The sequence below is a fragment of the Pleurodeles waltl genome, chromosome 1_1 (genome assembly GCF_031143425.1).
Source record: "Pleurodeles waltl isolate 20211129_DDA chromosome 1_1, aPleWal1.hap1.20221129, whole genome shotgun sequence".
Lineage (NCBI taxonomy): Eukaryota > Metazoa > Chordata > Amphibia > Caudata > Salamandridae > Pleurodeles > Pleurodeles waltl.
The window spans coordinates 979,148,761-979,172,476 of record NC_090436.1 but is presented as its reverse complement, the minus strand read 5'-3'; the positions used below and the strand labels follow the sequence as shown (position 1 = coordinate 979,172,476).

The 23,716-nt window shown below is 38.9% G+C and overlaps 1 protein-coding gene across 1 annotated transcript in view; it reads right to left on the bottom strand.

Annotated features, from left to right (window-relative positions):
• Positions 1–2,256: 2,256 nt before the first annotated feature.
• ELOVL6 (ELOVL fatty acid elongase 6) overlaps positions 2,257–23,716 on the bottom strand; it is a 192,702-nt gene continuing 171,242 nt past the window's right edge. Inside the window, exon 4 of the mRNA XM_069230244.1 lies at positions 2,257–5,592. Within this exon, the coding sequence (XP_069086345.1) occupies positions 5,168–5,592 (425 nt within the window). The 3' untranslated portion in view covers positions 2,257–5,167. The remainder of the gene's footprint in view (positions 5,593–23,716) is intronic.

Sequence of the window (23,716 nt, the reverse complement as noted above, 5' to 3'; positions counted from 1 at the left end):
GTAGGCCAATAGAAATTCTTCAGCGCAGCTGACAAATAGATTTCTTTTAGAAACATATGTTCCAAGCCATTTTCTCCTGGTTATAGTGCAAGAAAAATGTGCCGAAGGGTAATCTCAGTAAACTTTTTTTTATGACCCTTTGGCCAGTGGCACTCTCATGCTTTCATCTTCCAGATGTTACATCAGTATGATCAGTTCCTTCTTCAACAATATGCTTTACGTCAAAAGCTTTCCCACACTCACATGCAATACAAAATATAAGATTGAACCTCATGTGCTCACCTTCGTTAGAGCCGTTGTTGCCTCATAACTCTATGTTTGGTATCTTGGCCTATCAAGAACAGCATCTAAATTAAAGTCAAAATCTGTATCTTTTTTAACGCCCTGCCTTGGTCGTCTTCTGAATTTGGCTTCAGTGTGCCTACTCCAAACTCTGGAAGGAAAAGGCTACTGGAATAGTTCCTCAGGGTCATATATCACCCAGGAAGGCTTGGGGTGAAGATTCTCTCTCCTTCTCATCTCATCATTCTGGTTCTTTCATTTTTCTTGAGAGCTTCTAGCTCTACCTGAGCAAATGAGCAAAGTAGGTATCAAGTGCTAGATGACAAACCAAGGATTGATACCTTGTGTTAAGCTATACGCTTACCTCAAATAGATTATTTGTCATACTTTCCTTGGGGTAAAAGGCTTAACAATCTAACCTCAACAATGCTTTTTGTTTGATCAAATATTGATAACGAAGTTTAATAGCACTTTCATGTCCATAGTTACAGAATTAAAGTTCCATTCCATGTTATTAGATTGAAAATATAACTGCAGAAAATATTAACTTCTAAAAGCACACTTTGGTTTAAGTGTAGGTCAACACAATATTTCATGCTGTCTGGTGCCTGATACCTGTACTTTGCTCCCCTGTGCCTGAACACAAAGACAGTTTATCTTTCACAGTGAATGCTATGGCAGTTTATAGTAAACATGGTTGTCAATTAAAAAAGAACATATGTGCCTGAGGCCTGCTTATCAGACCTTACATCATTGCAGAAAATCAAAAGATACCTGATGTCTAGAAAAAAGTAACTTTTCGGATTGCAGCCAAGGAATTGCTAGATATCCTACACATATTTATGTGTGAGTGTTCTTCTATTTAAAAAACGCAACCAGCAACCAGCAAATTAAAAACTGAGTTCATTATGGGGGGGTGGGGCGGGTCCTGACAACATTTATAGGACATGCAATACTGCAAAAGATGATACCTGTGGACACTAATAAGTTGGATTGAAAGTCCGTCTTACAAGTGACACATAAAATCAGCACCATACCTTCATAACCAGCACTGCAGTTTTGAATGCTGCAAACAGCAATATCTCCACAATTATTAATGTCTGACAATGTACATGTTGACTTCAAAATGTCAATGGATTTCCATGTGCTATTGCAAATAATAACCCTTTCTACAGACTGATGTAACATAGTTAAAAAGATAAGAAATTATGATGGATGTTCTAATATCAAACCAATGCATTCTAACTATGAAAGCTAGGGAAGGTGAGGTGGGGATTAGGAAATGATAGTTACTGGATGCATGGGACCACATATGGTTGGGAGTGTAGAAGAAGTGAGTTAAATGATCATTGATCTCAAAAGAGCAGGAAACAGTCTGTGCCCTCTCTTGTTTTTCATTCAGTTCCAATGGTGTCTAAACAGAAAAGACTGGTCCCATCTCAACAGGAGGACAGGTAAATGTATGAGCTTCAAGAGAGCATGAAGTACATTTGTAAAATAAAAGGAGTTGTGTTTTAACCACAAAAGAAAACACTAAACTGAGAAAATTAGCGTAACAATCTAACAGAAAAAAATGTAAATACTAAAACTGAGGTGCTGTTAATGTGCGATGACTTTGATTGACTGCTGTTTCTTTAAGTCAACAATTCTTTGGAAAAAGTATCATCTTTTGTTTGCAAATTTTTAAATACTGTTTTAAATTTTTATATCATGGCAACTTTAGAAACACACTGTGTGTTGCTGCTTTTGAACTTCTTATAAAAGACCATACAGTTGGTAATTTTTCATATACGCTGATGCAATATCAATAGCATTTCCCGGGATATGATAAAAAAACAGAAAAGTGACAGAGAGAATGTTCAATCAGGTCTAAAAGTGTGAAGCCATTTGTTTTCAGATCAAATGTGAAGGTGTAGTTTTTTTTTGTTTTTTCAAAGTTAAACTTGAGCTGAAACAAATCACAACAGACATGTATTACCTTCCTATGATGCCATTTTTAATCAGATTATCACGTTTCGCCAATAAATTCTAAAAAATAAAAAAATGTGTTTCTACTATATTTAATAATTTTTTTACATTTGAATCTAAAAAATATGCAAGGAACTTAGAGAAGCCTAGTTTGAGCATAAGTCGTCTTGTAGGGTGTCAAGATAGTGTGCAAGTAGACTCCATGACTGAAGATTTCCATGTCCATCCATGACTATGTGCCACCGGTGACAGCCTGTGGGGTGCTTTCACGTAAATCTGAGGAAAAAAAGCCAAACAGTTGACATAGTACACATTCTCACTTCAAAATGATTGCAATGGACAAAGACTGTCATTTCGCTCTTGGCTGATAAGAGCTTCCCATTTAAACCTAACATCTACACTACAATGTCAAATCAAAATTGCATGAGGTCAAGTCATTTTTTTCAGAGCTGTTTGGTTCTCAATACTTTGCTGCATTTTCTTAATGGTCAAACCTTAATAGACACACAGAACAGGTGTGTTTTTATATGCATCAACAGTATCTTCCTTGATACTGCAAACGAACATTGTTTACCAATTCGATCTTAAAGAGCCAACACTGTAATAGATTATTGTATCCATAGCTAATTCTGCCTTAGCGGTTTCCAAACATCTCATCTCGCATCCTGCAGTAAAGTGGACATACATTACACAACCCACTGTTAGATAATACTGAGTGGGGCTTTCATTTGTGTCCTTTAATATCAAGACTTGTGCTAGCTTGACATTCTCTCCAATGCAAAGCCATTAGGCAGTATAGCAATGCAACAAAAGAATATTGTCTCAATGTGGTCCATTTTTTTCATATTGCAATGCATGTGCAACATACAGGAGTGGCAAACATTAATCCATTCAAAATATGATCTGGTACTTTCAGCCAGTAGTAGAGCACTACAAACCATATGGCACCTTCTGACCGAAAAGTGAATTAGCAAAAAAAGTTGTTTCAATAAAAAAACTTTAAAGCTCCAACTTAAAAAAGTGAATGTATATAACACCTTGCAAAATGAAAATGTCAATGAAAGACACTGCTAAATCTCTGAAGGTCAGCCCTGTCACTGTTAGGTGTTGAGGACCGTTTTCTTAAACACTGAAAGTTAGAAGCCCTTTAGTAAACAAGACCCTTGCAGCCTCATGTACCATGTACCATTCTGTGCAGAATTTCATAACAGTACAAGGTGCAACAGGAAGATACCCCCCTCTAAGGGGGCTGGTAAGCGTGCCACCAGTTACCTGATTTCGCAGGGCAGTAATTCATTGAAAGGACCTGAAAAGCAAGATCCAAAATGTGATATTTCACTGAATTTTCTTGAGAGCTGCCTGTCGAACAGAAGTTGAGTATTTAAATGCTAGCTATCTGTGTTCTTGTTTTTTAGTGGCACGAGCTAGCCGCCTCTTGTCCTCTTCTTAAATATATTAATCTAACTAATACAATTTAAAAGACTATAGTAACACATTTAACATCAAGTTACATTAAGAGCATCCTTGAAATTCTAGGAACCTTTACACAAATTTATTTGGCTTTTAAGGACTGACATATGATGGACAACGCGGCCTACACTCCGCTTCAGGATATGGCTCAAAAGAAAACGACAAATATTCGGCAAGTCGACTTCAACACCGACCTGCAACATTGTTTAATCCGTTTTGATACTTTTTGAAGGGGTGTCTCTAAAAGTCATCAAATGGAAGCTACAAGCTACTGATCTCCACGGAAGGTCAGCCTTCAAGGGAACTAGTCTTCAAGCGTGACAGAAACCTTTGCGCCTTCATTTTTGTCTCTACAAAGTGGAGAACAGCTACTGGTCATTAAACTGTATTCTCCCTTTCCACACAAACTAGAAGAGGGCACTTAAAACATCTCTGCACTGCGTGTGAAGCTAATGCAGAAGCACAGTGTTGTCCAAGTTGCGCGCCACCCTGCAGGATTCCAGGAAGGGGACAAGCCTGTTAGAAGTTCACAAAAATATCAAACATTTTTCACACAACTGAAACTACTGTTTCACCTTCAGATAAATTTAAGCGATTTTTTGTTGTAATTTTTTTTTTCGAGAATTATAATTCGACTAGATTGGCTTGACACTTTTAGGTAACTATGTAAGTTTCCCTTGTTTTCTTTCCTCTCTCTCTTGTTACATGAGAGGTGGAGCAATGCAGATGGAATTAACACTTTCTACTCCTTTTACATTTCAACAGTCTTTGCTGAAATGTGCTCTACTAAGGATGTGTAAGATATGCATCTCATTACAAGTCTGGCATAAAGACTGTACTGACATCTACACCAAATATACCTACCTATTTTTTGTAGATATCGGAAATGCTTACACTTCTCTTTATCTCACTATCATTCATTAAGACACATCCTTTGTTGACACTGGCCCCCCTTAGACATCCTCTTAAGAGACTCTTTTCACCCTGGGGACAGTATTTTAATACTCTTGTCTACTCAACCAGCTTTCTTGATGCAACGTCTCCTTTTTCTGCAAAAACTTTTTTTTAAAGTAATGTCTCTTTCGTTGTTGGGAAAAAGAGTATCATGTTGAAAACAAATTTCATACAAATTGCAATTGTTATATATGTTGTACTTATTTTTTTCTGCATTTGTGCCTTGCCAGGCATTAGAATGTAAAGGGGAATCTGACAGATGCTCAGTTAATTTGGTGGTTAAACGTTGTGATCCAACTCCAGTGAAACAATGGCAACTCACTGGGTTAATCCAACCTTGGTGTCTTTAGTCTGGAAAGTACCAAAAGCCTATGACGATTCAGAAATGTTTTCTTTGTGCCTATGATTTAGTTTAATTCAGTTTACATCTGTGTATTCCTTATGTGTTTGTTGCTTGATGACCCTGAGCTACAGCTTTCATCTTGTCCCGCCACTAGTCGACCTTGGCTGCTTTCCTGGTTTTGTTGAGATAGGCTTCGAAGAAGAACTGGCAGAAGAGCAGAAGGTAACTGATGTACATGATGGAGGACCAGACGATGTTTTGCACGTGGGATGGGCACTGCCCTTGCTGCATCCATGAGAAGACCAGGTAGTTGACTACGCATCCAATCAGCATCTGAGTGATCTGCGTCAATGTGATAAACATGGCAAATTTACGTGAGACTCTGAAGCCAGCAGCTCGCAAAGCATAGTAAGAGTACATGACAGCATGCACGCCATAGTTCATGGTCATGAACCAGCCTCCTCCAGCAACCATGTCCTTGTAAGAGTACCAAGAGTAAAGCAAAACAGTAATGTGATGATACCAATGCAGGAATATGAGCTTCTGTTTTCTAAGAATAATAAACATTGTATCCCCTAGAAGAAAGAAAGAAATAATTAATCTTAAATTTAGATAAGCTCGACAGGTATTTTTAAAACTGCATTTAAAGACATTCTTTTAGTAGCAAGACATTTCAAATGACACCTGTGAATCCGATTTCATTAGGTTACAGCATAAGAGACACCAAATTATCAAAAGATTCTTCTATTTGTGGCATCCCTGCGCTGAAACAAATCTTACATTGAGGAAGTAACATGGTACTGAAAATTGAATTTAATTTCGCATAAATGCAATTGTATTCTTAACAGATCCATCAGCATTAGCAACTCCAGACCTGGAGAGTAAAAAGGTAGGGTAAAGAATGGCATCCTTCTTTCTTATCATGTGAGGGTAGGTCATACACTAATGCCAGCCACACAAACACACACACACACACAAACACAAGAACAGATACATCCGAGTCTCTTACTGACTTAGTTTGGACATTTTGAATACATTCACTGGGTTTTCGCTCATGGGCAGGAAGAAGGTCATCTTTCTAAGATCCATAACTATATAAAGGTGATAGATCAGGAAACTAGGAGTAATAATGTAAAACTGTGGGCAATAGTGGCAAAAGTCATTGTCTAGTAGAGACAGACGTCAGGTGCAGGTACCCTGCAACAATGATAGGAGGTGGGGACCTTGATAGTTCTTGCAAAGAATTACATTAACTAGACACCAGCAATGCACCAACAAACATACATCCTCCAGTCTGCTCTTTTATGTTCAACGCTGCCTTCTCTATCAGCATTTTCACTAGCTGTTTATTCATCAGGCTTTTAACTACACTACAGCCGCCAAATGATTGATTACCTTCAAAATATATGCTTTAGTTCAAGGTGCCTCATTTCTAGGAGTACTGAAAGGGTGGACAGCTATTTATATTTCTTGCTCCAGTCATTTGTAACTCCTTGGTGCTATCACTGTATTCTCAGAAAGGACATCAATCGGAGTGGTTACTCTTTTTTTCCTAGTTTTGTATTGCTGGCTTTAGGACTCTGTTCACTGTGACGGTCATCGCATGTGTGCTCTGCCTTAAAACGTACTGTAAATTGAGTTCACTTAATTGGCTGACTCAAGTTTTATGCGGGCGTCATTTAGGGGTCCCAGCGACACACTGCGTGCCCAATGCTACCCTTGGCACTGCCCCTGCGACCCCTAGATCACATTGACAGGGACAGACTCAAAGGGCTCTGATGATCCTGTTTCCTTTCTGATGGTACTCTATCTAGGAATTGTTAATTTATCACAAAGTGTATCGCACTCCAGAATGCATTTATTTTGTTGGGAAATAAATGTATTCCTTAGCGCATGTGTCGCGCACACTAATGAATGAAAATATTCATCTGCTGGTGACATAACACCAGGCTACGTTTCTGCATGCCTGACCTTGCACACATAGTGCAAGTCATGTCTCTGACCGGATATAATGCAGTGAGGGCCACTAAGTGATCTTTATCCAGACCCCAATGCCTTCTGCTAAATGTACATTTTTCATTTACAATCAGTAACAAAATTCCTTGTTTGCAGCCCTAGCTCCTACTGATGTCTATTGCAAAAAACACAACAAGCATTGATAAGGCCAATATTTCTATCTTTGAAAGCTAATTTTTTGTCTTTGCCACCGCTTGTGTTCTTCCTGGACTGATTTTTTAAAATGTTATCCCAAGAACAATTAAAAAAAGGCTAATTAAGCAAGTACACCTGTACAAACAGGTGTAAATTTTAATTTTGTCACAAAGTTTTACAGAAAGAATTGAAGGGCCACCTGTGCGCCTGCATGTGCACAGTTAGATGGCCACTTAAATGCTTTTTGAATGGTGTTTCATTACATTTTACATCTGCTAAAGAAAGGAAAATAATTTACCTTTACAAGAAGGCACTGTGCTCTAGAGAAACAGTTGAGTCAGGGAGCCTCACTCCATTACAGACACCTGACACAATGTAGTAGAACCTAGTATGAAACCTCCCCCATGCCAACCCGGCCCCTTGTCCTGAAAGGACATAGGGGTCCTGTGATGCCACTTCCAGTGATGTCATACCTACTCTGTCCCTGGCGTTTTGGTAAATCAACATCCATGCCCTTATGCAAAGACCTGACAAAGAAATGTTAAATGTCATACGTGGGCTGCAGTGTTCATTTGCTCCACCTGACTACAAGTCCCAAGTTTATGGCTTCACAGAGCACCATTGAGTTCTGGCTGGTCTGCATTTTCAATGTACTGCACTGACATATAGCAGGAAAACGTGTCTGCTCATGTAGGAAAACCTACTTGTATTAACTGGCTAAAATACGCTAGTAAATCAACAGACACGGCCTCTTAATATGTAAAATGGGCTATACTGAATACTAAGAGTATGTGCTCACAGTGGACAATTGCAAAAAGCTGTTTTCCACTGTGTATGTGAAGCTACATTTTCCATGAGCAGTTCTATTTATGAATAAACACTTTTATGTATCTTCACCAGGGAAAATATTAGATCAGCTTTATTGTTTTACTTTTTATGTAAATGGGGTTAGGAGCTAAACTAGAAGTCACTGAGCACGGTAGGGGACTTTAGATGAGACAGAATGAGGTTTATTTCACAGCCTACTCCAGGCGTACCTAGTAGTGGGGGGGTTAAGGGGCTTATTTTAGAGACATAGTGCAGATCACCACTTCATCCCTGTGTCTTGACTAAGCGCCAGTGCTGTACAACTTTAAATACGGTAAATCCCAATCTTCCATGAAAGCATCCATTATGTTGGAACATGCACCCTTCTTCTCTTTTATTAATGACAGACAGTAGGGAGAGGACTGTAAACAGGGACAGACATCCAAAGAAATAAGTAATAGTAACTGCCATGAAATGTGAGTTTTGCAAAGAGAGAATGCAAAAAAAGGCAACCTGAGATAAAATGAAAGTGTGGCAGGGGGTCCAGACAAAGTGAGAGGGAGATACAAGAAGTGGGAGAAAAAGTAAAAGAGTCATGAAGAAAAAAAAAAGAAAGGTTAGAGGAAGAGGGAGTGTGAAAATCACACAAAAAGAAAAAGAGAACGAGAAGTGGGAGGTAAAGTAAAAGAATCAAAAAGAAAGAAAAATAAAGGTAGGAGGAAGAGGGAGTGTGGAAGTGTGAGGGTCTGAATTTTCTAATATGTTTTATTAATAATTTTAATGCATTAACCGAATAGCGAATTAACATGCAAAAACAGATGACTTTTGAAAATGGTTGCCATAATTCATTTCTGTTTTTGACTGAGCAAAATTCTAACTAAAGTTGAGGTTATCCTCTGTGGTTCAATGTTTACATAAAAGTATGTTAAATGGCTTAATAGATGTGTACACAGCTATCCCTAGTGGGCCTTACAAGGTCAAGTTTGATAAAGTTCTTGTATAAGTTGAATGTTCTATTGTTTGACATGGTCACTAATACGTGGTTTCTTCCTCGAGGATGGAAGTAGATGATACATTGTGAGAAGTTTCTTCCTGAGAAGTGAAGTTTAGGCGAGATGGAACAGTGGAGTCACAGACGAGACGGAAGAGGAAGTTACTGTTATGAATGTGCCCTGGTTATTGCTGATGTCATAATAATTTAGGTTATCAATTAAAGCTACCATTGGTTGAATCGTAACCACCCCATGTACTGACCAAGCACAATCCTTATGAAGACCAGTATAACAATCTGGGTAAGATTTTCGGTAGTCAGACTTTAAGAAAAGAGAAGAGAGAGAGAGAGACTTTAGAGGGAGAGATATTTAGTTTGAGTTCCTGATGGTTCGAGTCATACTAGCAGTTTTGGTTTAACTGTTATTAGGCCCAATCTTCCGAAGACTTACCTGATGGTGTCCCTTTGCTGATGTAGACTGCATGTTATTGTTCTATGGGTAATGTATGAAATTGCATTGTTATTTGTGTCTCTTTTGCTTTGCAGGTACCAGCTGCAACATATAGTTTAAATGCTGCATATTAATAATAATGTTTTTTTAATAACCAGAGTTAGTATGTTTTTCTACATTTGTGTTTTAAAATCCTGAAACATGATGACCAACATGTTAATGCTAATTTGTGGTTAGTGAGGGCATTAACTTTCAAATGCTGGAGATTTATATTGACACTTTGATTGCTTCTACTAATGTATACATTACCCTTATTACCTATTCCGGTGTTATTAACCAGTGTTATGATTTTGGAGATTATTTGCTGGATTGTTTTATTTAAACTCAGATATATAAGACGTTCTAATCAGCCACTATTGATTCTTTATGCTTGTCACTTATGTTTGAGAGTTATTTTCGCGACATTAGCAGTGTTAATCTAGGGAAATAAATGTATGATTCTTCTTAATAAACTGGTGTGGTTATTGTTTGAGGTTCAAAATTCTAAATATATTGTTTATTGTTGTTAATCACATTGCCCATTGATGACATCCCCTCATTCCTTTGTTTCTTCGATCCATTGACCTTTTACGCAGAATCCACTATTCAGTTTAAGGTAATAGTTAGGATTTAGAGGCGCTGCAGCAAAAGTCAGACAAAACATAGATGAAGAGAGAAGAAAGGTATATAGAGAGAGAAAGAGTGAGAAGAAATATGAAAGTGCAGAGCAGAGAGAGAACCAGGAAGGAATAAAGAAAGCAAAGGATAGATATACAGAGAGAGAGAGAGAGACGGATAGAGAGAAATTGAGAGAAATAAAAAGTTGGTCAGGGCAGTAGAGAGATAAGAGCAAAAGGGAAGCGAACAAGACAGTGTGAGTAGCTGTCAGAGTCTGACAGGGAAACAAGGGAAGGGGAGAGAGAGAGAGAGAGAATGGCCACGTAAGAGGTGAAAGTGAGAAGGTGCAGAGAGAACACACTGTACAGAAGAGAGTATAATCTTCATGAATGCTAATGTGCTAAAACCCATGCACTGCACTGGAGAGCCCGGGCAGTCCAAGCCAGTGCAGAGATTAGGACGGATTAATTAATTAAGGGCTTAGAGAGCACTGACTGTGACACATCAGCACTTTATTATAGAGGAGTAACCTCTAAATGCCTCTCTCTCATTCACAGATCTTGTATTTACACATGCTATGGTGCAAACGCAAGGTTCACGAAGAGCAGTGGAACACACAGGATACAGCTTCATTCCATCCTACTACAGTGGTGTTCAGTGCACACAATGCATTCGAGTGACATGCAGATCACTGGAGACTCTTATTCAAAAGAGAGATATACATATACATACATATATATTTCTCTCTCTCTCTCTCTCTCTCTATATATATATATATATACATATATATATATATATACATTTATACATACACACACACACACACACATACAATGAGGAGTCTGCACCTGAATCCTTGTCACGCAGATAAAGAAAAGGATTTTTGTTTAATTCAAAAGGATGTCCATCCAGACAGGACCCGCGGGGAAATAAAGGAACCTCAGGTATCGCAAACAGCTAGCGCAACTAACTTCCTGAGGAGGAGAAACGCTGACTGACTCGCAAAATGTATTTAGTGCATTGAATAAAGCACTCCTGCATTCTCAACCCCTAATTACATAGGTGTTTTGTGTATTGGGCCCCTAGACAGCAAGGTAAAGAGGAGTCATCTGGAAAGGGTGTCAAAGTGTGACGTCCACCTTCAGGTTAGGTTGGGGATGCGTCAATGTCACATCTAGTGGTCAGGCGTCAAGGGAGTGAAGTCCGCAGAGGCTGGCACCCTAAATCACTGATTACTATCTGAATGAATACATTCAGGTTTTGCACACAAGTGACTATTAGAAAAATAACTTGGCACTATTTAGTCATGTTCTCAGTCTTAACAGCCAACACCGTAGCACCACATCACATCTTTTCTCTCAACAGCATGCTGGCTTAAGGTGCAGCAGTCTGGTTGAATGCCTATTCTTGATGGGAGGTATTTAAAGTTAAGTGGAAAAATTTATAGCGAGTGCCAAGCCAGAACTTAACAAATGATCTGGTTTTCTTCTAAGCGCTGTAACAGAAGCAAGGCCCTCTGCGTGGTATGTAAATCGTCATGTTAAAATTGTGTTAAGGACTCTTCAAAATTCTAAACTATATTTCTTTTATGTGAAACTGTTTAACTTTCAGGGCAACAGAATGAATTGCTGCATTAAGTGACATTTATCAGACGTTTTAGGGCAGATTTACTAACATTATGCTCTGGGTTTGCAAATGTTTAGTTGAAATTTGCTTTCCAGCGCAAAACATGTTTTGTGCTGCAAAAGTGCCTGAACTTAATGCAAAGTAGCACTTATATCTGCTTTGCATCAAGGTCAAGTGGGCTTTCCTAGGGAATTTTATGGGTGTTCTATGGTTTTTGATGCAAAGCCCTGTCTACTAACAACGCGAGATAGGGTGCAGCAAACGATAACGCCTCTGAGGGAGTTTTAAAAAAGGAGAAAATTTTATTTCTTCAAACTCCTTCCACTTTGCATGTCTGCGGCAATGTACAGCACACACCTAAAGTGGGAAAACTGTTAAAGTTTGTCTGGGCATAGTATTTGCACTGGAATGGCATGTTGCCAGTGGAAAACCTATGTTAGACCTTTTCTCTATAGTTTGAAGGTGTGGGTATGTGGTATTAAGCAGCTCAATTTTGCATCAGTGCTAGGGAAAGAGGGCAGAACAGTGCCATACCATAATAGATATGTATGTATGTATAGAGTATTTGTAAAGCGCATTCCGGCCCGGGGGCATCGAAGCGCTAAATATGATAAAGATGAGCGCTAGATAGATATGGAACTGTCCTGCTCTCGTAGTCTCCTGCAATGCAACTTTGGTTGCTGCGTTGAGTGAGTTTTTAGTGAATCTATCCCAAAGTTATTCAACTTAAACCTGGAAACAATAATGTCTTCAATGATGATGCTATTAATGAACCAAGATACAAATAATTTACCATGTGAAACCTGCTAGGATTTTAATAACACATGAAGCAACATTAAAAGCTATGAAAACATACAGGCGAGGCTTTTGTGGAACACACATCTTAAATCGAGTCTTTTTTAAAGTACTCATATGTGAATACAAACAAAATGGAGACACGATGAAATAAGGTAAACAGAAAACTGCGCTCGGGAGAAAGAAAGAGATAAAGCAAAGTTTTCATTAACAGCTAGAGCCATGTAAGTCAGCAAGTTGGCTCCAAGTAAGCACTTTTTGCTGATAGTTGCTAAATTATAGAGCAGATTGCTGTTATTCAATAGAATGAACACTATTTATCAGAGGTGGTTGTTTCTGGAGTCAGCTGCTAGTGAATTTTCAATTCTCTGACAATGAAATATAGAATATTTTTGACAGCTCCTGGTACTACAATCAATGATATACGGACACTGCTAACTGATGAGAACTAGATACAAGTACTTCTCCCTGTGGCTATCACTGTTCACAAACCGATTGGTGTTAACGGAAGTCTCCTGTCTGTTCAGTAGTGGCACATGGTTTTCAGCTGGCTATAAAGGTGACTGCACACTTTGATGGATAACCAGTTAGTTAACATTGCTGGAAGGCTTGCCAGTTTGTAAAAATAACTACTGCATTCAGACTGCTGTGGGTATTTGCACCTTCACAATATGTCTGCTTAAGCTCTCCAGATTGGATTTTGAAGAAGGATCATTGCATGCTTTACTTAAGGGACTCAGATGCAAACTCGTATAAGAAGTCGTCATATATTTACACTTAAAAACATACATACTGAGTCATGTTAGCTACCTCGCGTAGTGCAGATTTATAACTTGGCCTGGACACATATTTTATGGAAGATTTATAAGTGACACGAGGCAGTTCCAATGGGCTACCTGCCTACTCAGGCCTAAACTTCACACCAGAGAAGAGAAAAACCAAGGGTAAGACATCTAAGTTGTGCACATTTGCTATATATTTTTGGAAACGTCCTTAGAGAGATAGTCCCAAAAAACGTTGAATAGAAGACAAAAAACCATGGGCAGAGCACATTAGAGGTACACACAGGGCCCATTTAACAAACTTTTTTTTGGGGTAGGCGTATCTTTATCCTGGTCTACCTGTGAGTTAACAATCAGATACCATAAAACCCAATCAGGGAGTTGCAATTCAAGTGAATAGGCCCACCACAAGGAAGGGGAAAATCTCCTTGCATGCAAGGTACCACACAACTTGAAATCCGAACACAAGGGTTACGGCTCAAATAAACATGCAAAACCCCCTATAAAAACATGGTTGACTTCTCTCACAGTGTCACACCGAACACGCATAACAAGCTCTCCCTTACCCACTATTGGACAGCATGGATTTTCCTGCTTCCATTTGTGAATCAAGTGCTCCATTTCATATGGTGCCTGTTTCCTGCGCCAGCCCATTGTGGGGTCTTTGAGTGCATCACTCGTATCTCTTTAATTAACCCGGTATGCACATCCCCTTTGGGATCTGGGTCCATTAATTAAATGGAGAAACCATTGTTCTCTTTTGTCCTACTGCCCTGAATTAATCGCCACTATCTACCAGGCAATGCAAGGTGCAGCACACATGCAATGTGTTCGGACAAGCTTTATAGATCTAGCTTTGTGTCAAACTCTATGGGTGGTTGCGGCAAACACAAAATAGTGTGAAACAGCATAAAACTATATGTTCAATACAACATGCGTTACTTTGAGGGCGAAGTGCCCATGCAAATAGGTTTTGTGCAGGGGAACAATTTAAAAGCGAGACCAGCATGAGATTTTCTGCGATATATATTTTAGCTGTAATGTGGGTCTCTTAAAGTGAAGGTGTTTTTCTGATCCCCGCTCTGTTTTTTTTTCAAAACGACAGCTTTGAATAAAATGTTTTTGCTAGCTATCTTACCAGTCTCTCTAATAATGATTAACAGTTTTGGTGTTCTTCAATGTGTTTGATTTTTTTTCGGCGACAACAGGGATCCTAGCTCCTATCTGAAAGGTACTGTTTAGATGCACCATTCCTGGGATACTACTATTGTTCAGGACAGCAGCTCTTAGTCTGGGCATCTGCCGCACCTATTGACGGGGTCGGCGAACCCATATGATCTCCAACCATCATTTTCTGTCAAAAAGAATAAGAATTTTCTGCATAATACCTGCATAAAACAGGCTCCCCATACAGGATAATAGTTTCATCAAGTAACAATCGACTATATTGTCTCCCAAATGTATTTGATATATGTATTATTAAAATCAATACAAATATGTATTATAGAACATAATCCTACCTATTTAAAAACCGTTTTATGGTAGAAGGGTATTCTTAGATCAGGATAGGACAAGAATGAAAGTAGAGTCACTTCTCTTATTGTAACATGCTCCAATTGGAACTAGCAATCAGCTCCTGACTAAAAACCCAAGTAACTAATATGCTTCTTTCAAGCTTGGAGAGCCAGTGTTCTAACCACTCAGTGATCTACGTATGGATGCACAGGCAGACTGTCCTAAAGACCCTTCCAGGCTGCAATTTCTCCCATTCACTTCTTTACATGGGCACGTGCATACAGACTCTTGTCTCTTGTCTGTTTCCACTTTTCCACTTTTCTGCAGAGCTGAAATACTTCCAGAGGCATAGTATCATTTTACAAGAGGCAGAGTGTACTCTGTTATAATGAGCATTTGGTCTTCTAGCTATTATGCAATCACTGTCTGTCACGTTTTGCCACAGACCCAGCGTTGTATCTAGCTTTGTCCGTGCAAAGCTTATAAGCCCAATATCAATCCAGTTTGCTATTTCTATCCCTCCACTTTTGTGAGTACTTTGATTTCACATGGGTACTTGTCGATTTATGAATATGATTTAGGACTTACACCGCTGTGCAGACACTCTTGTATTTAAGCATGCACACGCTGAGGAAAATATGTGCTCAGCTCATATTGGGGGTCATTCCGACTCCCGCCGGCGGCGGTAACCGCACGCCCAGTGGGAGCCGCCGAATGACCGCACCGCGGTCAAATGACCGCGGCGGCCATTCTGAGTTTCCCGCTGGGCTGGCGGGCGACCGCCAGAAGGCCGCCCGCCCGCCCAGCGGGAAACCCCCTTCCATGAGGATGCCCGCTCCGAATGGAGCCGGCGGAGTGGAAGGGGTGCGACGGGTGCAGTTGCACCCGTCGCGATTTTCAGTGTCTGCCACGCAGACACTGATTATCTATGTGGGGCACTGTTAGGGGGCCCCTGCAGTGCCCATGCCAGTAGCATGGGCACTGCAGGGGCCCCCAGGGGCCCCACGACACCCGTTCCCGCCATCCTGTTCCTGGCGGTAACAACCGCCAGGAACAGGATGGCGGGAAGGGGGTCGGAATCCCCATGGCGTCGCTACAAGCAGTGCCGCCATGGAGGATTCCCTTGGGCAGGGGTAAACCGGCGGGAAACCGCCGGATGCCCTTTTCTGACCGCGGCTTTACCGCTGCGGTCAGAATTGCCCATGTAGCACCGCCAGCCTGTTGGCGGTGCTACCTCCGGCCTCCACCCTGGCGGTCTCTGACCGCCAGGGTCAGAATGAGGCCCATAGTGTATTACTGTTGATGTACATATCTTAGAAAATGTCTTGGGGAGTCCCTTGTGCTGAGTTTTCATTCTGCAGAAGTAAAGAACGTTAGGAAACCCCTTTGCAGTTTTTAGGCTCCTCAATCAAGCCCCAACTCACCAGAGCAGGCACAGGTACAGTAGGGTCAAAAATAAAAGCAAAAAATATTCATTTCCTCATTTTAACTGCAACCCCAGGACATTGCATATCTTTAGAGCCACCACAGACTAATCTAGACTAATGTGCTGATTTTAAAGTATTCAAGAACCAACAAATATAGCAATTGACCTTAATTCTGTTTGTTCAATGGAGCAGGTCTCTAAGTTCACCAGACGAACCAGCATTTCAAAACATTCCTCGATCAATCTCTTACCAATGTAGGTTCTGTTAACATTTGATGCGGTCCTCTTCATCAAGGGAGCACCTATGTCAACATGAACCTTGTTTTGTAACTTAGAAAAATGATTACTAAATTGACTGAATACCTTTCCTAATGTTTGAGCAGACCATCAGGAAAGGGTGAATCGGAATCCTTGGCACCGGTGTATCATTCAGAAAACACACAGGGGTGCATGACATTAATATTGTGTCACAAAATATCAAATGAACTTAGTACAGAAAATCACAGATATGTTTTTTGTGTTTAATTTAATGCAGCTGTATATAACATTGATGTATCATTTTGTGTTTTAAATTATGAATGTGTTAATTTTAATTGTATGGATCTTTGTATTTTAATAGTTTTGGTAATACTTCTGAAGTTTTTTGAGTTTATTTAAAATATTTACAGGTTGTTTGGTTTGTAGGGAAGTGTAGTGGAAAGATTTAAATTCATTTAAAATTTTGTAAAGATTTTCATAATTTGTAAAATCTAATCAGGTAAATTATTATTCAAGAAAAATATTTAATTGTGCCTATATTTAGTTTACATTAATCAGAATTGCTATTTTAAAATGTGTTAATTATATTAGGTATGTTTTTGTAACCATTAATAATTTTCTGATATTTTTTATTAGAGTTTTCAAATTTAAATAATGTAAATAATAGAGTACATTAAATATTGTTTTGGTATCACGTTTTCGGTCTCTTAAACAGTTCCTTTAACAAGTTGTTTTTTCTAGTGTTGCTGGTATTGTAGGGGAGAAGGGTGAAAATTGTTCTAAATATAACTTTTTGTGCTTGTAATTTAAAAATGTATAATTTCTTTGTAAGTCAATTTTATTATTTAAGTAATTTTGAAAGTGTTTGCTTGCTTATAAAAATACAAATCTAATATTTTGCTATCTTTTTATATTCTGTTTTGATGTGATATTTTAAAAATATGTTTTATAATAAGTATTACATTTTTTTCTGCACTCTCTCTACTGTTGCTTAGGGTGGATTGGGAATAGTAAATCAGACCCCAAACGCCCACCCATGCAGTTTGTGCTTTACGGTGGACAAATAACAGACCAACATGTTCTACACAACACCCACAGCATTTTGAAGTTGTTGTTAATTCAAATCATATTAGTTTCAATACTGTGTGCCAGATTAAAGGCAATTGAAACTGTTACTGACCCCTCCTATCATTTCCCTTACTTCAATATTTCACTGTTTGTGAGCCTTAGGCTTTGATTAGGGTCGTGTGCAGTAGAGAGCCGAAAATAAACAACATTGTTATCCGTATTCCCTCTTCTCAGATTTATATTAGTATCATGGTGATTCCTATGTATGGTTTCTTCTAATGAATAATTCGTTTGGTGAAACGGAGTAGCTTACTTCGATGCCAGTTGGATAAAAGTAGTGGTTTTTATTGTATTTGCACCAAATAGGCAATAATTCATTTATTGTTATAGTTCATATCCCGTTTGACAGTGTATAGATATGTGAATAGAAACAAAGCATTTTATGGTATTTTATTTACGTTTCCAGGAATCAATATTCCTACTTATTTATTTATATATATATATGACTGTCTTGAATAAGTATGTATGTCTGAAACTCCCAAGCCTCTTTTATTTGTGAAATAATGTTGTGGATTATTATCTTTAATGTCTTCAGATAGTAACATTAGCTCCAAAAATATTATTAAAAAGCATGCTTGGAGCCAATCCTTAGTTCAGATGGCCCGAGGGTACATTGCTCATCAGTCAGACACTATATGCATGATGTATTACTATGTAGCATCTCTCCAGCTAGGCATTCTGGTCTCTAAAGGGCTTCGTCAATCAGGGAGAGTTTTTCCAGATCCCTAAATTTAGACTTCTTGTGGAACATACCCTTTTACAGTGGACTTAGAGCTCACCCATTGCTCACCACTGGTTGACTTTGTCACTCTCATTCGGTTGCCTTTTATTTGACGGTTTGCCTTACTTCTTGTGGTTGTCCTTCCACTGGATCATAGCTTTTTTTAGTATCCTTTTTATTGGCTGAATTTTAACCTCGCACAGCTCACATTTAAGCAACTACTTTAGACTTTTTTTCGGCAAGCTATCCATGAGAGTGTGTGTGTGTTCTCTCTAATCTGCTGCTCTCCTTAAAATGCCCAACCCCTAGCAAGAAATGTGGTGTCTTCATTCCTCACTTGCTCACTCCCTCATGTGCTGCTTCATGCATTGCATACCTGCTCCCCCTACATGCTCCACAATGTGTTCTCCTACGGGATTCTTTGCTCTTCTGCTCTCCCTCAGTGGCTATTTTTCTACGCATTCAGCCCTTCAACCTCTTCCATTTCTCCCTCATGCCCATCCAGATTGTTTCTCCACCACCTGTTGATTCATTGCACCCTCACCCCCTTGCACCAGTGGTCCTTAAAAAAAATGTATATATGTATGTATGTATGTATGCATAACCTACTGGCAATCACCAGTAGGTAGTTATAGTTAGGACCTAGTTTCTATAGGAAAAGCGTTTTGCCAATAACTCGGTCGCCGTTTGACGAATCCTCACAAAAATGTAAAAACTGGTTTGCCACTAACTTCACCTGCTCTGTTGAAAGTTTTAAGGTGAATTGTGCAGTGGGGGGGCTGTGAAAAAAAGGAGGGGGACAAAACGCAAAACGCTTTTTCGCCTTGCAATTTTCCATAGGGATTTTGGACATGACCGAACCGCAAGGCAAAATTACAAATTTGGCAAAATGCTAGCTCTCGGTCCAGAAATAGCCCTTTTTGTAATATGGTGTAAATCTGTTCAGTAGTTTGAGATATTAGGGTGAAAAGAAATTTCTACATCTAGGGCTGCGGATTCTCTATGGATCCGACAGATCTCATGCTGATATCTGATTGTTTGCCAACACTTCAACTAGGAAGTGTTGGTAGCCATCTTGGGACTGACTCAGCCGGGTCCCAAAAAAAAGTAATATGAAAAGAGAAGGAGGCAGTTTAGAAATACCCTGCACCCCCCCCCAGCTAAGGACTGATAGTGGGGTCCCCCACAGACACCGCTGGGGCCAAAAAACAATTATAAAACATTTTTGCAGTGAAAGAATCATGCCAGGAGTACAGCAGTCGACCACAACCTCAGTCTTGGCGGTCCTCGTACCACCAAAGTCATAATTAGGTCCATAGTTACCTTAGGGCATGAGCTATAGTTTCTTGAGATATGTATAGCTATAACTGTTGAATTTCTATGGTTTTGTATGAGTAAATTCTGACGTAACTATAACATCACTGCAACCTTTGTTTTTTTTAGCGCTTGTGTGTATGGCACTTTGGCAATGATATGCTTAAAAATGTTGTTAGAAACACAGACATTTGAGATGATAGAATGTCGCTAGTATAGCAGGGTGCTCCTTACTGGAGCTGCCCTCCACCTAAACTTGGAAAATTCCCAGAGTTCTCTCTTCTGTTTTTTGTGTGTGCATTTGTTGCCTAAAGTTAGAGAAGCATAATCCTCACCTCCATGCCCTTAACAGAATTGAAAATTCGTGAGGCGTTGTATAGAATAAAAAAATAATCCTCTTCTTTTGTGAGTACATTCTACTTTGGCACCACTGTAACTGATACTTTGCACACTGCACAAGACACTGTGTGAACTTGATTTGGGTGCTTTGCAAACTTTCTTCATGGGGCACTGGCTCGTTGTAAACTGCACATAAACTGGTGTAGAAAAAGCCCTTTCACATGATCTTTCCGAGACAAGCATTGGCAAAACCAATGGCCTAATCTTTTGCATTCTATTTTATTTGCCAACGCTGAACAGCATTAATAAAATGCATTGGGGAAGCCACTTGATTCACATTAGCAGCCAAAAGGTGAGACCTAATGGCTTTGCACAGCTAAAGCTTTAGTGATGGGTAGTGATCTTTGGGAACAGTGCAGAAATCAATCTCGTATAACAATTGAACAAAACAGAAAATGCTAAGTAGTTGTGTACCTTGGTAACAACCTGCAAGCAACAGTGGATTAAAAAGTGGTGTCAAATCTTTTTAAACAGGTGTAGTTTTATTTGCTTGACTGGATGATAGGTTAGGGGTGTATTTGCTGATAATCACAATACTGTTATTGGGAAGCACAATGTTCCATTTAAGAGTTCAGCTAGTTATTTACTTTTTTAAACAGGCTGGGTTTTCATACAGGAAGTGATAGACCAGTATGTTATTGAAGCAAGTTACATTTTCATTGGTGAAGTACTGTCATATCAATTATCCTATAAAGAGATGAATTTGCTTACCATTTTATCTATTTATGAATATCAAAGTTTTGGGCCATGGATTGTTATCTCTTAACAGGACATGTTTATAACATTATGGGCTAGATTAACAACGTGTTCTTGTTTTTGCAAGCCTTCTAATTCTTTAAATCTATTTGTGAATACTTAAATCCTTTTTTTAAAGCACTAAATAGGTTTAGAATTGAATATTTAATTGCAATGTGGAAGGGACGCTTTTCGGGCATGCCTTTCAAATTGTGACTGGGTACCATATGTATCAATACATAGTGATTACAATTCTAGTTGGAAGCCACTAAAAAGATACTAACACTCAAGTTGGGGTGGCAACTCGTTGTCCTTTGTGAATTGTGGAAAAAGGTTTTTTAAGAAACTTAAAAAAAAGAAAAAAACTTTAATGTAAAAGGAAACCCAGTTCCTTTAAGTATATAGAACTTCTTTAAAGACAGTTTATTTATTTAAACGTTCTGTATTGTTCTTCTGACACTTTCAGACCACCATTGTGTGAATGTTTCCAATCACAAAGAGTTACAAATTGCAACCTACCTAATGAATAATGATTAAATTGGTCGAATTGAGGTCCACTCTAATGTTGAATTGTATAAACCAACCTATTACTACGTATGTCGTTTCCCAAAATTCAGTACTAATCATAAACATACTGACCACACCTTGTGACTAGCTTTTGCTAACAGTATGATAAATCTGGCCCACAATCCCTCCTAATTTGATAGAATGTCTGATACTACAGCTGTGCACAGCAAGTAACTTACAGTTTTAAAGAAACACAAATATTTGAATTCCTAAAGTAGGCATAACTTTGGAAGGTTAGGTAATCAGTCAAATTGACAGTGAGAGACTTGGTTTGGGAAGCCAAGGACTGTATGTGTTTGTTTAGAAATCTCGGTCTAAACCTGCCTCCTTGTCACACTAAATTCGTTTTTGTGCCCATCCCATTCTATCTTTAACACTGACTTCAGCACATGCAGTTCCCAGCTTGGGGCATCTATGCACTGATGGGGGAAGCTAAGAACTGACTATATTTAGCTGTGGCTGATTTCAACTTGGTATTTTCTGATGCGAAGTCTTCCTCATGCTTTACCTTGAATTTGTCAAATGCCGATTTTGTTAAATTTAGAAGCATCTATTGAAAGGATATGTGCTTTAAAAAAAACTTCAGATGGGCTGGTATGTTAATTTGGAGAAAAACAATGTTTCAGAGTCCCAAAATTGTAAATATGGCCATAACTCGAAATAAAAAGCCATTAAATGTGAAGGATTTTTTAAGTGTATTAGTGAGTTCATAATTTTACAATTCGGTAGCAAAATTCGTAAACATCAATGAATTAATTATTCAATGCTGAAAAAATGCCAAACGTACTGGAAGGAACTACGTTTAAACCCTAACTTTAGTTAAAAATGAGACTCCTTTAAAAAAAATATAACAGCCACTAATGAAATAATTTCCACGTTCACCATACTGAGCATGGAAATAGAACAATGTCCTCCAAAATCCGTAATTTGAGGGTTCAACTGGTGCCAGCATAAAGGAGTTGGGTCACAAGGGTTAGAGTCAATAAAATTGAAGTCTGACAGTGAAATTATACCTTTTTTTTTTAAATATCCTGTAAAGAAATCATCAACAATAACAAAGAGACAGCAAACTGTTTTAGCTTCCTGAGTTTGAATAAAAAAACATGCTGCATTTTAAAATATCTTAGTGAGTTCAGGCACTCGCTGCAGGAGTCATGACTTAATTCTGATAGGGTCAACACCTTATGATACAAACCCTGTTCTGTTAACTTAGTACATGTCGCCCACAGATTTTAGCTTCTAAAACAGAAATCTCCAACAAGAATCCTGGGGAAAAACGAGGAATTACCAAGAGTAATTTTTCATTTTTCAGTAGAACCTCGGTTTTCTTCCTGTAATCTCTCTTAAATGGCACCTGGAGTTTTTGGTACCACTAGTGTTGGTCTGGGACAGGCTGGTGGACTTAGTGGTGAGAAATGAGGGGGCCTCGTAAGAGGGCCCTAATATCAAAGTGAGCGTAGCTAAAACAAAACAATGAGTCTATGTTAATGCAGAATGCCAGTAGCCACAAATGTACTGCATGCAGGCAAGGTATAAGCAATTCTAGCAAATATTTCAAGAATAGTGTATTTCAAAATGTAACATTCAGAACAGCGAATTGCAAATATTCAACAGTGAATGGACGACTGTCCTGTCTGATACAAAGGTATACACATCTCAATTGCCATGTGATGTAAGTGTCAAGAAAAGGTATTCATTTTGCATTTCACAGAAGTACTTATGTTGGGTGCTAACATTGGTAACCTGAGTTAGTGAAATTGCTACACATGCAAGCTTTTCCCTCTCTGCAGTTTTCTCTAGATATGATCTAGTGACGTTTACACAGAAAAGAATGGTAAAAAAAAAACAAGAGAGAACGTGAGGTAACTGACACAGAAGCTCCATTGAAGACAATGGGGAAGTTCAGGGCCAGTAATGGCTGGGACAGACCTTTTGCTCCTCCGTTCTAAAGTTTGTTTTTCCGTTTCTCACTCTTGAATTTGAAACAACCTATCTCCTATCGGTGGCGTGTCCTAATAACCTTATAGGCTTCCATCTCTGGCTATACCAGTTGTTAAAAGCCCTCATCCTAGTTATACTGGGGTACAAGATATTAATCAGTCAGTATAGCCCTCGGCAGCATGCTATTATGCTGTATCACACCACTGGTAAAATGCTAAGTGCAGAATTGGAACCACACAGGGTGACATTAGAGACTGGCAATTCCTACGGAATTTTAATGAAAGCCAAAATGCGGGGTTATATCCTACACAAACACTGCAGGTTTGTGGAAAGGTATGTATCTGCACAAGACGTGTTTTCTGTCAAGATTTCGGAGAAACGTTTTGAGGCTTTTAATATCCCTGAGGGTTAGGAACAGAGACATTAAAAAGTGCT